At 45.3% G+C, this 15,823-nt stretch overlaps 1 protein-coding gene across 4 annotated transcripts in view; it reads left to right on the plus strand.

The window, feature by feature from the left end:
- Znf608 (zinc finger protein 608) overlaps positions 1-15,560 on the plus strand; it is a 109,118-nt gene extending 93,558 nt beyond the window's left edge. For 3 of the 4 annotated variants that reach the window (XM_050149276.1, XM_050149278.1, XM_050149277.1), the window contains 7 exons: positions 3,709-3,796; positions 4,286-6,740; positions 8,232-8,649; positions 9,224-9,396; positions 11,725-11,878; positions 13,757-13,838; positions 14,545-15,560. In XM_050149276.1, the coding sequence (XP_050005233.1) occupies positions 3,709-3,796; positions 4,286-6,740; positions 8,232-8,649; positions 9,224-9,396; positions 11,725-11,878; positions 13,757-13,838; positions 14,545-14,551 (3,377 nt within the window). In that variant the 3' untranslated portion in view covers positions 14,552-15,560. Of the gene's footprint in view, positions 1-3,708; positions 3,797-4,285; positions 6,741-8,231; positions 8,650-9,223; positions 9,397-11,724; positions 11,879-13,756; positions 13,843-14,544 lie in introns of those variants that run through there. The other variant, XM_050149279.1, reaches the window with a different exon arrangement.
- Positions 15,561-15,823: the final 263 nt, after the last annotated feature.

The following is a 15,823-nucleotide window of genomic DNA, read 5'->3' on the forward strand; positions in this document are numbered from 1 at the left end:
ATTGTGATGCATGTCTACCCCGACTGTAAGACTGTAGACCCTGTAAGTACAGAAGCTGAACACATTTTCCAACAAAGTGATTCAGTAGCAACAAATAAGTACTTAATAAAGACCCAATGGACACAGCCAATGCTTGATGGATCTGAGTAGGAACTAGAGCGTGAATCTTTATGAAGCCTCGGTGTTTGAGTGTGTGTGTGTGTGTGTGTGTGTATGTATGTGTGTGTATACCAGTATGTGGGATGAAGTGTCAACAATATGAAGAAGAAAGTCATACTATTGAGCTTCCCATTCTATCCTTGTACGTCCCCCCATTTGCTTAGGATTAACAGGAATATGCCTCAGGAATTTTTCAAATAGCCTTCAAATAGGTAGAAAGGGAAGGGCAAAAAAAAAAATCCAAATGAGATCCTTATTCTTATAAACATAAAAAGGGCTTGAAGAGAGAGAGAGAAAAGCAAGGGATTCAGAAGAATAAGTGTGCTTGAAAAGACAAACCTTCAGGGAACTAAGTATGTGTATTGTCTAATTTATTTAGAGAGAAACGTACCTTTAAGCCTGGGTTTATGAAGTTCAAGCCTGTACTTTCTGGGCACTTTCATCTGATTTACATCACTCACTGTGCCTTTTGTAACTTATGCTTCATATGGCCTTGTGTTACAAAACATTTAAAATTTATAATTTCATCAAAATCATAAAAAATTATAGATTTGATGTACTGATTGAGGCAGGGTCTCACTGTATAGCCCTTAGCTGGCCTGGAACTCGCTCTGTTGACCAGTCTGGCCTCCAGCTCACAGAGAATCACCAGCCTCTGCTGGAAATAAAGGCCAGTGCCACCACTCCCAGCAATTTCCATGTTTCAGAGCTAAACCGCCTACTTGGACCTTCACAATGGCCGTGGACCACCTACAAAAAAGAGTGAATTGCAGTTCATGGAGGAAGAGTCCCAAACCTCTCCCCCAACCTGGAGCCTCAGCTGAGTGTCTGTACTCCCTCCGAGCAGATTCAACTGCTATGACTCTGAGGAGAGGCTTGCACAAGATGGACCACCACAGGGCCATGAATCTAATTAGCACTGCTTGAGGGGGCTGTTAAAAAATGAATTAAAACAAAAACAAAACAAACCACCCTGGGAGAGGAGCATTTCTTTTGAGCGTTTTGAATTCAGAGTGCTTCTTGAAATTAAGGTGACTTATTTAGGTTCCCTGAAGTTGAAAGTGGGCTTTTGGTTAAAGAATTTTACTCCTTCTAGTACAGACAAGAACGTGGCCCATGTGGCTCCTAAGCAGTAGCAGATGTGAACTATTTTTTCGTGTGGAAGTTGCAACTGCACTTCTGTCTCCCTGACCGTTTCAACCTGTGGCCCAGGATAACCACTGATTTATGGCTCATGTTGGGTCCCTTCCTTCTTTTTGGCCCGGTTACCCTCGCCTGGCTGGAGGCCGCAGATTTGGCTGTCAGGGTACCATGCTGGCTGGCCTCTTGGCTGTGTGCAGCCCTGTAGCGGGGATCGCGGGGTGGGGGGTGGAGGAGGTGGGGCTGCTTCCAACTTCCACAGCCTTTGTGGGGCTTCTGGCGATGGATGCTTCTGCTCTCCCGCAGCTGGGAGCATCCTTCCTCCTGCCCTTTCTCCTTGCCTTGTCATCCTGTGCTCCGGCCAGCTGCATCGGGCCAGCCAATCAGACGTGAGCGTTCGCAGCAGGCACTGGCCAATGGGCGGCCCGCGTTTGCTGGAAACACGAAACCCTTAGGGGAGAAGCAGTAACAAAAGCCTTTCACTGCAGACAAATGTTAAGTGTCTGTGCAGACTTTTCCTGTTTTTAATTTTATTACTGCAAGAATGGAAGGTTTGTTGTTTCTTTCATGTTTCCTTTCAAGCAATTTTAATTATACATTTGTGCTACATCAGGGACTCTGGAACGCAGTGATTTCAGCCTATTGCCTCTGAAGCTGAAATGCAGTAACCTTCTGGCAATACAGATACATTCCCGCACTGTAAATATAGCTGACACGCTAAAGAATTTTAAGCAGCTGCAGAGGTCTCTGACACCACACACGGTGCCCCAGAGAGCAGATGATGAGAAAGGCAGCCCAGTTTGCCCCTCTCCTCCACGCCCCTCCCCTCTTTCCTGAAGGGATGTGCTCATAAAGAATCCTTTCCGATTGTTCCATCTTGTGCAATTTTTGACCGAATGCCTAATTGCTATTGATTCTCATCACAATGGGATTTTTCATACTCAACGGTTAAAAACGCCCCCACCCTCCCTCCACGGGGGAATAAAAAGGAATCAAGCCTGATTTGAGGCGATGCTTGCCATTCTTTTTAGCTTTTCTTTCTTCCCCGGCTAGCCTACTGCCGGTGGAATTTCTAGTGAGTAAAGTCAGCCGCCATGTAACTAGCAGCAGCCCCGACCATATGGAAAACAATTTTAAGATCTCTTTTTGAGACTTTTGAGAGAAAAAAATCTCCCTTCCCCAGTACTCGAGACCCAACCATTTAGATTATTTTACCTTCTATTTAAGGGTTCTCCAGTAACAACAACAACAACAACAAAGGTCTTGCTTTGTGAGGTTCCCAAGATGATAGATAGTATAAGTGAGTAAGTCGCCCAGTAAAGACTTGGAGAAAGGGTCTCTGGGGGTGGAAGGGGTAGGCACCGAAAGAAACAATGGCTCCCTTCAATGTTTCATTTATTCACCTTACTCTTGTAATTGTCTCAGAATCCAGCCTCTTTACAGATACGCTTTAAGGACATGTGTGTGTGTGTGTGTGTGTGTGTGTGTGTTTCCTTAAAGTGGCACTTGTCCTCCGCAGGAACAAGCAGGGTGTTATGTGTCCCTCAGCACTGTCTGGCACACTGCACGCCCTCAGGTTTAGTGACCCACAGACACAGTGCCGAGGTGAAGCCTGCAGTGCAGCAGAGGGAAAGCAGGGTGGCTGGAAGGAAACACGTGTGTCGGTTTCGAGCGTTCTCTCCTTCCTAATCCTCTGTGGCAAATGCTTACCAAAGTTGACTGCCGATAACCCCAAGAGCGAATGTGTTGTGCACACTTATTTTCTTACGAGAGCTATTTTAAGAGCCTCGGAGCCCTTTGGGCTGCTCGCTGCTTCACAGAGTCAACGAGGGGAGGGTCAAGAAGAAGTCACAGCTGCCCCAAGGCCCTGCCTTTTCCGCTGTGCCTATTTTTACATATCTGCAAGTGGGATTTTTCTTTTCTTAATAAAAAAAAAAAGTTGCCATTGTTTTATAGTGTTGAATTGGAAACCAGATTCCTCTCAGTCACCCTCTGGCTTAAGCACTGGTAACTCCGGCTTGGTTTACGTTGGCTGCCTGCCAAACGAAAGCAATTATGTGTAATAATAGAAAAATTAAGAGGTGAATGTCACCACTTTACAGCAGGACATGGCAAAAACCATTTCCTTCTGTCAGCAATATCTTGATCACACCCTCACACACTCTCACCCCTTTACACCACATTCGTGAGCGCGTGCACGCACGCACAAACACACACACACACACACAATTTCCTGTGGGTTTTTACTTGAGGTCACTGAAACCAGAAAGGGGAAGGATGTAAACCGCAGCTTCTGAAAGCCATGTGAGAATAGAATGTTGCTGGTAAAAATAATAACAATAAACGAAGTGGAAATAAAGTAATAGGTGTTAAATGTGCTCCCCTTTAACCACCCCCTCTCCGCTACAGGTGTCCTGGTGGTCAATGTCACGTGGAGGAACAAGACGTATGTGGGGACCCTACTAGACTGCACCAAGCACGACTGGGCCCCTCCTAGGTGGGTGCCTTTTCTTTCTTGCCCCTTCCTCTGCTTCCCCTTTCCCGTTTCTGCAAAGAAGCTATAGAAAGAAATGAATAATATATAAAACTCTTCCTGTAATTGAAACCAGGCAAAGGAGAACTGAGCCCTTTAGGCCTGAGCTGTAAAGTGCAGATGCTGGCTTTCTTTTCCATCGGGTTTCTTGTCAGTCCGCCCCCCCCCCTTCTCTCCTTTGTTTTCTTCTCTTTTTTCAAGATGGGAATTGGAACTGATTGAAAGCCAGCTCTTTGAGCTGCTCCCCTTTGATTCTCCGTGGGTGGATATAATGCATTTGGTAGCCTGGTCTTGAGCCGATGAACCTGTGCAAAAATAGAATGTCCTTCCCTTGGCTGCACCCCGCCCTCGAAATGGCAAGGTGGCGGGTGCTCTGTGCTAGCTTGTGTCCCTGTGATCTCCCCTGGCTCTTTTGGAGATGCTCACTGTGACACCCATTCCTTGCTTCCCTAGGTTTTGTGAATCACCGACAAGTGACCTGGAGATGCGAGGGGGCCGGGGCAGAGGGAAGAGAGCAAGGTCTGCCGCGGCCGCCCCCGGCTCCGAGGTCAGCTTCACGGAGTCCAGAGGGCTGCAGAGCAAGAACAGAGGGGGGGCCAATGGGAAAGGGAGGCGTGGCAGCCTCAACGCCAGTGGACGGAGGACCCCCCCAAACTGTGCTGCAGAGGACATCAAAGCCAGCCCTTCATCCACCAACAAAAGGAAGAACAAGCCCCCGATGGAGCTGGATCTGAACTCCAGCTCCGAGGACAGTAAACCCGGGAAACGGGTCCGCACCAATTCCAGAAGCACCCCTACCACCCCTCAAGGGAAACCAGAGACGACATTTTTGGACCAAGGCTGCTCCTCTCCAGTGTTAATCGATTGCCCCCACCCAAACTGCAACAAAAAGTACAAGCACATAAATGGCCTTAGGTACCACCAGGCACATGCGCACCTGGACCCAGAGAACAAGCTGGAGTTCGAGCCCGATAGTGAGGACAAGATCTCGGACTGTGAGGAAGCCTTGAGTAACGTGGCCCTCGAGTGCAATGAGCCAAGCACAGGTGTGTCATCATATGACCAAGTGAAGGCACCTGCATCACCCGGGACTGGGAACCCCCCTGGGACCCCCAAAGGAAAGAGAGAACTCATGAGCAATGGCCCCGGTTCTGTCATAGGTTCGAAAACCGGGAAGAATTCTGGCAAGAAGAAGGGCCTTAACAGTGAACTGAGCAACCTTCCAGTCATCTCCAACATGGCAGCCGCCTTGGACGGCTGTGCAGCAGCAGACAACAGCTTAGCTGCCGAAATGCCCAAACTGGAAGCTGAAGGACTGATTGACAAAAAAGGTTTGGGGGACAAAGAAAAGGGCAAAAAAGCAAACAATTGCAAAGTGGACAAAAACCTCTCTAAACTGAAAAGTGCCCGGCCCATCGCCCCTGCTCCAGCCCCTACACCCCCACAGCTGATTGCTATCCCCACCGCTGCCTTCACATCCACCACCACGGGGACCATACCTGGACTGCCCTCCCTCACGACCACTGTGGTCCAGGCTACACCAAAGAGCCCTCCATTGAAGCCTATTCAACCAAAGCCCACAATTATGGGGGAGCCCATCACCGTGAACCCAGCTCTGGTGTCACTCAAAGACAAAAAGAAAAAGGAGAAGCGGAAGCTAAAGGACAAAGAAGGAAAAGAGACTGGGGGTCCCAAAATGGATGCTAAGCTGGGGAAGCTGGAGGATGCCAAGGTGGCTGGCAAGGATTTGACGGGGCATTTCTTAAAGGACCATCTCAGTAAGAGTGAAGGGCTGGCGAATGGATTGTCCGAGTCTCAGGAGAGCCGCATGGCCAGCATCAAAGCTGAGGCCGATAAGGTTTACACATTCACGGACAACGCTCCCAGCCCTTCTATTGGGAGTGCCTCCCGGATGGAATGCAGCACCCTGGTGAACGGGCAGGCACCCATGGTCCCCCTGCATGTGTTGACACAGAACGGGGCTGAGAGCTCAGCAGCCAAGACCAGCAGCCCAGCCTATTCGGATATATCAGATGCTGCAGATGATGGTGGTTCTGACAGCAGGTCGGAGGGTATGAGGTCAAAGGCCAGTTCCCCATCAGATATCATTTCTAATAAAGACGGGGTCGTGAAAGGGCATCCTTCAACTTCAGCGCAATCATCTCAGCTGAAAGAGTCCCACTCTCCCTATTACCACGGCTATGAGTCTTATTATTCTCCAAGTTACATGCACCCAGGACAAGTTGGTGCCCCCACAGCTGGGAATGGTGGGAACACGCAGGGCATGAAGATCAAGAAGGAGTCGGAGGAAGATGCCGAGAAGAAAGACAAGGCAGAGCAGTTAGATTCCAAGAAAGTGGACCATAATTCTACATCCCTACAGCCTCAGCACCAGTCAGTCATCACACAAAGACACCCTGCCCTGGCTCAGTCACTTTATTATGGCCAGTATGCCTATGGGCTCTATATGGACCAGAAATCGCTGATGGCCACCAGCCCCGCCTACAGACAGCAGTATGAGAAGTACTATGAGGACCAGAGGCTGGCCGAGCAGAAAATGGCCCAGAGTGGGAGAGGAGACTGTGAAAGAAAGGCTGAGCTCCCCTTGAAAGAACTGGGCAAGGAAGACAGTAAACAGAAAAACATGCCATCGGCCACAATCTCAAAAGCTCCCTCTACTCCGGAGCCTAACAAAAACCATTCTAAACTAGGGCCAACAGTGCCTAATAAAACTGAGGAGACAGGTAAATCACAGCTTCTCTCCAGTCACCAGCAGCAGCTTCAGGCCGACAGCTTCAAAGCTAAGCAGATGGAAAACCACCAGCTTATTAAGGAGGCTGTAGAAATGAAGTCTGTCATGGACTCTATGAAGCAGACAGGTGTAGACCCAACCTCGAGATTTAAACAAGTAAGATTGTGGAGTGTGGCCCCAACAGACAGGGAGCAGTCTGAGTTGTGCACATATGTTGGGCTTGATCTTGCGAGGCATTTTTCATTGGGAGGAAGCGATCATCAGAGTTTGTTCCTCCTCTCTTGAAAAAATACCCCTGGGAGTTCCTGTACAACTCTAAAATGTACAGGAACCGCTGTTTATCTGACTTAGTGTGGAGAGGAACTCTGGGCATGCGCCCTGTGTGGGTTTCCTAAGTCTGTAACTCTGAGGTAATTTCTTCATGAGCTTAAGGTGAAGGCGTTTCACTAAAGGGCCTCTGACGTCTCTCGAGCTCTGAGATTTTAGATCCCTCCACTAAAGCACTCGTTCTTTTTATTTACCAAGTTTCTGTCAGTGCCTTCTAAGATTTCTAAACCCAGGGCACTGAGCTCCTGCTTCGCCACTTAGTGAACTGTGGGCACCAGATGTCTCTGGCAAAAGGTCTCAGATGCCAGGATTTCTGTTTTATGTTCTGTTTAGAACCCAAAGTAGAACACTCTTGTGCTGCGGGTTTGCAAGGGGTCAGGAGCTGCAGGTGATGGGTCTCAGCCATTCCTCCAGCCACCCTGAGAACACGTGAAGTGCAGTCAGCATGAAACCATACATATGCAGCTCAGTCTCCCCGACTCACTGCTGCCCTGGGATCATTAATTCTGGTATTCCCCGGGACCAGCACCCCAACTTACCTCCCTGTGCTTGCCCCCCTAGTGAGTCAGAACAAGAGTACTTACTGCTCTGTACGTTTCCCGCCAGAGCTGGGACGAGGACCCACTTGAAATTCTCATTCGAGACTTGAACCTCCAGGGGGTTTAAGGCCGTGAACGTGCAGAGTCAGCAAGGCCATATGGATCTTCAGAGCTCGAAATCAGGCTCTTGTTTCCCAGGGTTGCAGTAGAACAAGACAGTCTGGGAGGGCTTATCATTGGGTTTGTCTTCTAATAAATAAGTCATAATACGTGCCATTAACTTGACATTTTTGGTTCTAAAATGTTAGCATATTAATGAGAAATAAGGCAGCTTAACAAGCCTCAGCTGTAGTCAGTGAAGAAAATGTGTTAGGACACCAAGAGTTTTTTTGCTTTTCCTTCTAATTGGTGTTAACAGCTGTAGCAATTGCTTAAATTTCCTACGAGGTAGAGTTTTTGAAATCCCCTTTACCTGCGTGAGATAGGAAAAGGAAAGCAAAGATGAAATTAAATGCGTCTGAGGATATTATTTAAGGTTCCAGCTTTTCAGCCCAGCTGCCGTGTGCCCCCTTGATGTTGGCTGAACTTTCAAAGCATTCTGTTTAGCCTGTGGTACAAGGATTGATGATGAAGCCTACCTCAGGCACTATTACTTTATCAGAATAGGAGGAACAGCATGTTAACCCAGTGTGAAATAATAGTAAGTAGCGCTGTCGTGTCGATGAATGTGTTTGCTTTCTAATCAATGAGATTTTAAGGCAGGTCTTTATTTTAAAACCAGGATCCAGATGCAAGGACATGGCATCATTATGTGTACCAGCCCAAGTATCTAGATCAACAAAAGCCAGAAGAACTTGACAGAGAAAAGAAATTGAAAGAGGACAGTCCAAGGAAGACGCCTAACAAAGAGAGTGGCGTCCCAGGCCTTCCTGTGTCTTTAACGAACATCAAAGAGGAGCCCAAGGAGGCCAAGCGCCCTGACTCTCAGTCAGTGGAGGAAAGCAAGCTGAAGACTGATGATCGAAAGACTCCAGTGAACTGGAAGGACTCTCGGGGGACAAGAGTGGCTGTGTCCTCACCCATGAGTCAGCATCAGTCGTACATACAGTACTTGCATGCTTATCCTTACCCGCAGATGTATGACCCCAGCCACCCTGCATACCGGGCTGTTTCTCCTGTCTTAATGCACAGTTACCCTGGTACGTGTTGTGGGTTCTAACGACATTGGAGGGAAGAGGCTGTGTTCAAATGATAGCTATTAACAACTGAAGATAAATTAGAGGCTTTTGGGAATGACATTTGTTTTGCTTGTTTTTTAATGCTACTTAAAGTCCCCAAGATGAAACTGATTTAATGTGAGATTTTTATATTTTGTAATGAAATGTCAGGAGTCCTCGGGCTCTAGCTTCCCTGGTTCCTGATGGCTTACTGGAGACGTTTAGACTGACAGATACTTTATTGCCTGTGGAAATATTCTAAGCACTTACTGTCATAATCATTATGGTTACTGTTTCTTTCACTTAAGCGGACACATAAATGGATGAAGTAGCTGTAAGCTCAATTCTGTTTATATCCTCCGTTCATCAGGATGAATTAACCAGAGAAGAAAATCGGGGAACCTAGACACAGATAAACAATGATGTAGCCCGTTCTTAATGTGACCCTTTATTTTAAGATGTCTGACTCGGACCCAAAATTCACGTAATTGAACTGATTTTTTTTTTCTTAAGATGTAGCCTGTAACATGATGTGTCATTTGCTGTTTATCTACAGGGGCCTATCTCTCTCCAGGATTTCATTATCCTGTTTATGGGAAGATGTCTGGGAGAGAGGAGGCAGAGAAAGTCAATACCAGCCCCAGCATCAACACAAAAACAGCCAGTGAAGCCAAAGCCCTGGACCTGCTCCAACATCATGCCAACCAATACCGCAGCAAGTCCCCTGCTGTAAGCCTCCTTTTGTTGGTAGTTAAAAGGCCATGTTGGGGGGGGACAGGGGGGACAAGCAACAGAACAGTCTTGAAAGAGAAATGGTTTAGGAACCCAGCTGGGATTTCAGGATGCTGTTCTATTCCGATACATAAAGAATGGAATGTTGAAATATAAGATGTGGTCACACAGGAGGGGAAAATGTCACTGCAGCCTTTGTGGGAGCTGGGAGCTTTTCTGCTGCAAAAGTGTGGTGTTCTCTGCTTACCCAGGAGGAGGTGTGTAAGGTTGATATTTAAGTTTATAGTGACTTCTCGTGTAAAATGTTTGTGGTTAAAACATTAGGAACGGAAATGCCGGAGGACTGTTTTATAGTGTCCTTGTGACTCAAAGGCCACTGACTGTTGGCCTATTAGACAAATTGAGCTTTTGCAAAATGTTTTCCTAAGGGTGGGGGTTGTAGGTCAGTGGTAGAGCTCTTACCTATCATGTGCCCGGGTAAACATTTCTAGCCTGAAAAACAAACAGCAAAGATACAAATTAAAAACAAACAAACAAACGTTTTCCTCAGAAGCACCTTTCAAAAATCGAAGTTTTCTTGTTCAAATTAGAAGACTTGCTTCCTGTTAAGACAGTAGCAAATGTAGCCCACAATTACGTGACAGTGGCTGATGGGAAAAGAAACCCAATCTAGATAGTCTGCCTAGCTCCTCATGTGTCTAAGTATGGACATAGATAAAGGTGACCAGACAGATGTCATCCCGTCCCCTGTGCTGGTCACCCAACCTGAGGTTTCAGATCCTTCTATTGACCTGGGTGTTCCCTTTGGTCCATATTCATAGTCAGAACTCTGCACATGGGGAGCAGTGCTGAGGGTCCATGACACACCATGGCAGCTGATTTTATCCAGACATTCATTTGAGTCCGGGGATTCTCATGCAAGCCAGAGTCACTTGGCTGGGGAATAAGGCTGCTTCTGCTGCCCGCCCAGTGGCCTTGATGCATTGCCCTGTCCCTCTCATTTGACAGAAGCAATCCAAAAACTGTCTTTGTGAAAGAGACAGCAAAATGACAACTGCTGGTCCTAAATGCTGTGTTTAAAGAGACCGATTAAAATTAAAGTCGTGCTTACAGTTTGAATACAACCGCTACAGAGAAGCTAAAGCGGGTGACCCATGCATGGTCCTTGTTTTGTGATTCCACCGTTCAGTACATACAGGCTTTGTTCCAGTGAGGGAGCCTAGCGCAAGGAAGGGGAGGAGGGGTCTAAAGAGACACAATCCTTAACCTTCTCCAATGAGGAAGAGCTGCCATTTCGGGTGACTTCTCAGAAATGAAGAATCTGGAATGTGGGCAGGACTGTGGTTTCCTGTCAAGTCCGCCCACCCTGAAAGTACAGGGGAGTAGTTCCTGAACCTCTTGGGCTACCCCATCCCCCTTTATAAAACAGTATTTGACTATAAGCCTACCTTCATCCTTGTATTTTCAGTTATTTCCCGATTAGCTCCAAGCATCTACTACAAGGAAAGCGCTGTGTAAAAGTTCTTACCCTGCACTGTTGAGGAAACAATGACAAGAAAACAAGTCTTAATATTTTTAGTATGCCAACTTCCTTCATAACATTCATGCAGGCTAGCTGCGTCACAGCCGCGTGGCTCATGACTACATCCAGGAAGGAGAAGTATAAAGGGATTAAAATATGTGTGCTGTATATTGTGTGAATTTGACTTTGGGTGTGTATTTCTGTAGGAGCACAATGGATGCTTTTGTTTGTTTGTTTGTTTGCTTTGAGACAGGATTTCTCTGTGTAGCCCTGGCTGTCCCGGAACCCACATTGTAGATCAGGCTGTCCTCAAACTCACAGGGATCCTCCTGCCTCTGCCTTCAGAGCTGTGGAACTAAAGTGTACCTATAATTTTTTTTAATTATTTTTTTTGAAAAATTTACTGATAATTTCCCTCCACAAAACATAAATAAAAGGATAATTAGAAAACCTTTAAGAGTAGTCTCAAAAACTCCTTTTAAAAAAATTCATATATAAAAATTGTTTCTGAAAGACACCAAGTGTCTAAACAGCAGTTTTGAGTAGTGACTCTTGAGGTCATTTTTAGGAAATATTTGCAGAAAACATTGGTGCTGCTTAGCTTGCTTTGGTAGGCTCTCTGTTGTGAGCCTAGTTCTATTAAGACAAGTTCATGTCCTTTGAAGCTGTCTTCCATTGGCATAGGGTTTTGAGTCTGTATTTACTCGATGACCTGTGAAGTATCATGACCGTAGGAAGGCCGCTTTGGTACTGCTAATGTTTGTATGTCGGTGAATTAAAGGAGGCCCTATTTCTCTTTTCAGCCTGTGGAGAAAGCTTCCACCGAGCGGGAACGGGAGACAGAGCGGGACCGGGATCGCCACTCCCCCTTTGGCCAGCGGCACCTGCACACCCACCACCACACCCATGTTGGCATGGGCTACCCTCTCATCCCTGGTCAATATGACCCTTTTCAAGGTCAGCAGCTCATCACATCGGTGCCCTTCTGATTGGGCAAGCAGTTGCTGTGACTTCTTGTCACTAACTTAAAATGGCAATATTAAACTTTTGACTAACAGTAGCTGTGGGGATGATTCCTAACACTTATTTCCTAGTATTCCTGAGAGACTCACCTAAAGTCGTTTGTGTTCTATTGAGGCTTGAAGTGGCTACCACTTAATAAGTGTTACTGGGAGATGTTATTTTGCCAACTGAGGGTGGCAGCCAGCCAGTATCTGGGGTCCCAAATTAAAAAAAAAAAATCAAAACATAATTTCTTTGGGGAAATTATAGAGAGAAAGGAGTCATGGTAGGTGACTCTGGTGAAGTCATTTATTCTGATATATCCAGTTCTTTTTCCCATGCAAGTAACCAGCATGGCCAGTACTAATACTTCTTACCTGCTTGAAGAAGGCATCCCTTGACTGATGGGACACTTGCACTAAACGTGAGAAAGACAGAGAGCACGTTTACGACACATGAGGTGATCACATCTTACCTGCCCCATCTGTCACCTCATAAGGCATCGGTAGCCGTCTCTATTTTGGTCACAATACTGGAGAGCCTATTGCTGGTTGTGCTCCACTATTTCTGGTGAGGCCCTTCTTAGTAGTGTGGGGGAGGGGCTTCCTACTCCTTCTTCACAGGGCATAGCAGGAAAGCAAGGCTTCTAGAACCCGTTCCTATAAGAACACTTAAGCCCATCAGATCAGTATGCGGCCCCTAGGACCTCATTTTCATTACTTCTGCATAAGCTCTTGAGTCCTAATGCAATGAAAATGGGAATCCGGACCTCAACATGGGATCTCTGCAGGGTAGGGGGCAATTCAGTGATAGCACAGGGCAAATACTTAGCAAGACGATGTTGAAAAAATGTGTCCAAATTTAGGGGGTATAAAGGAATTGGGCTTCTGTGTTCATTTGTTACTTTATGTTGAAAGAACGCACATAGATAAGTGATATGGTAGACGGACAGACAGAATAGATAGATCTCCCAAATCCCAAAGTGCGAGGAGAACGTGGAAGGAAAATGAAATCACGGACGTAGATGGGTATATGTGAGCAGAATAAATGTCTCGTTGTTTCTGTATGTTGCCGTAATGTCTCCGATTATCCCTGGATAAAGAAAACATATCCAGATAAAAACCATGGAAGCAGAGAAAAAAAATCTTCCTGTTCCCTTTGTTTACTGTGTTTTCCGCAGAATGTTTTTTTTTTCTTGTACAGCATTTCCCTTGTTCTTTTTTTATAGCATTAGTTCAGGAAGGTCTGAGTCTACCTTGACCTCTGCCTTGGGAATTAGTAGCATGCACAACCCTCATGCCTATTTCCGTGGGATTTAGATACTTCTTTATTTGAAGCCATTCAGGTCTCTGCTTCCTTTGTCTTAGAGATTAGGACTGTTTTGCTTAAGTTGATTTAGACTCAGAAAAGTGCAGGTCTTTCTGAATTGATTTATCCCACGTACTTTCTGGGACCCATCATGTTGAAGTCACCGGGGCAAATGTTCCAGTGATAGAAGCCACTATAAAAGTTTTCTAAACACAATGGCGTGCTGTTTCTCTGCTGCACTGGCTTCTGCTGCTTGTCATTAGCTGGTACCTGTGTGAACCACTCAGCGCCAGGCAGAGCCGCAGAGCCGGCAAGGTGGAAGGGCTGTATCCTCAGAAACCCACCACTTGTTCAGGAAAGGCATAGATATTGGCTGCCCTGAGTGGCGTGTAGTCTGCCCTAGCCACGTGAACCATTTCACATAGACGTTTAAGGAAGGGACAAATCACTGCTACTGGTTTTGTGCCCATCACCGCTGGGCCTGTGTCCCTCTTACCTTTCCCGCCTTTCCTTCCCCCTCCCTAGGCTTGACCTCTGCTGCCCTCGTTGCCTCTCAGCAGGTGGCCGCCCAGGCGTCTGCATCAGGAATGTTTCCTGCACAGAGAAGGTAAATATTCCCAACACCTGAAATTAGTGTTCCAGCAGAGACATGCTAACGGTTGCAGGGAAGGAAAGATAGGCTTTGAGGATGAAACACTTGATGCTTTGCGCTTGATATTACTGTAATGAATGAACACGTTATGGCAGTATGCTTCCCATGGGACTTAGATTCCATGGGCTTCATTCTATAAATGTGATGTACATCAGTAAGGAAATGATTGATAATTTTTTTTAATATTAAGATGAGAGTAACATCCTTAGGTTAAGGAAAGGTTATCCCTACAACTTGTTAACAGTATTCACGGGGCTGGTGTAACTCAGTGGTGTAGCAGTTGACTAGCATGCTAGGCTCTAGCCTCAGTATTATATGATAAAATCCCAGGACACAAATCCCTTCATTTTATTACAGTTAAAAATAAAGTTGCAAGGGAGAAATGAGCTCCTATAATGCTGAGGGTTATATTTATTCCCTGGTGTTTTAAGTTAACATTCAAGCTGTCCTAAGGAGGAAAAATAAATGCAAAAGAAGATTGCCAGAATAAAATTAACACTCTCCCAAGATGGAGTGCATTACTTTGTGTTTTATTTCCCTGGGAATTCCGCAAAAGAAATAGAACTAACTGTGAAGGGAGCCTTCCAGTCTCGCTGTCTTTAAGCTTTCCCTGTCACTGTTCTTCCAGAACTTGATGCTAAGGTGTGCTTTTCTTTTACAGAGAATAACAGGATCGGCCGTGTCCGGTGTCATGTGACTGGATCACATGGGGAAGCGCTTTATATAGACATCAGTTCCATGGTGTTAATTTGAAATGCCTTAATGGCAGGCAAAAACCAGTCATTTCATTTTGTAAATTACAGATTTTATCACAGAGTAACAAATGTTGCTGTAATTAAACTTCTGTTTTATATATATATATACGTATACATATCTGTATATATACATATATATATATATACATATATATATTCTTTACTTTTTTGTAACAGTAACCAGGCTCGCACACACAGGGTCTGCTGCCAAGTTGCAAACCACTCAGTAAAGGAAATTTTAAAAAAAATGTATTTGTCATGTTGAAAGTGTTAGCCACAACAGGCTGCTTACATTCTTTCCCTTTGAAACTGTAAATAAATAATGTTCTGTATCAGTGTGCCTGAACCTTGCATATCCTTCATCTCTCTCCCATAAAGCCCCTCAGAAAGGACAACTGTGATGGTGACACTTGGTACAATTTAGATGTCTAATTGGTGGCTCCTGTTAAAGACGCATCAGTGTGAAATGTTCCCGTAGTCACTGTTTGTACTTGTTTATTGTGGAAATAAATACTTTTGGAAGGCATGGGGTTGCCAGAGCCACAAAAACTGTGTTGTATATATAATGTAAAAATTAAGATGGGGAAATAATGAGCATCTGTGAATAACAAGGCATCATTTTTTGATCATCTTGAATGGCAGATAACCCAATAGCCTGCACACCTACCAGAAACATCTGTGATCGCTCTAGTACTTGAATAGCCCTGCGCTCTTTTTTTTTTTTTTCCTTTTCTTTAATGTTTACAATTATCCAGTTTTAGAAAAGAAGGACTTTAACGCCATTGCCTGGTTACTTGTTTTATGCTGTAATCTAGTTTATTTTATGTAAAATGTATATTGAATGCTTTCCTTTTTTATACCTGCCTTAAATAATTTGGCAATCAGAATTAAAAAAGGTTTTGTTTTGTTTTTTTTAAAATAATGGTTTCTTGTGTGTCTGATGTTACTTCTCGTTGGCTGGAAGGGAGTTTAACTTTCAGAGAAGAAGCTCTTCATACTACGAATATGTAAAATAACAATGTGCAGATACCAATTCTTCATACCTAACACAGGGCAACAACATACAGACACCAGCTCTTCATACTGTGAATGCATAAGGCAACTGTACACAGATACCACCTCTTCATACATGATACCCAGACAACAATACACCTCTTCATACATGATACACAGGTATAACAGCTG

The sequence above is a fragment of the Alexandromys fortis genome, unplaced genomic scaffold (genome assembly GCF_014885135.2).
Source record: "Alexandromys fortis isolate MF-2015 unplaced genomic scaffold, M_Fortis_MF-2015_v1.1 scaffold_60, whole genome shotgun sequence".
In the NCBI taxonomy this organism is placed as follows: domain Eukaryota; kingdom Metazoa; phylum Chordata; class Mammalia; order Rodentia; family Cricetidae; genus Alexandromys; species Alexandromys fortis.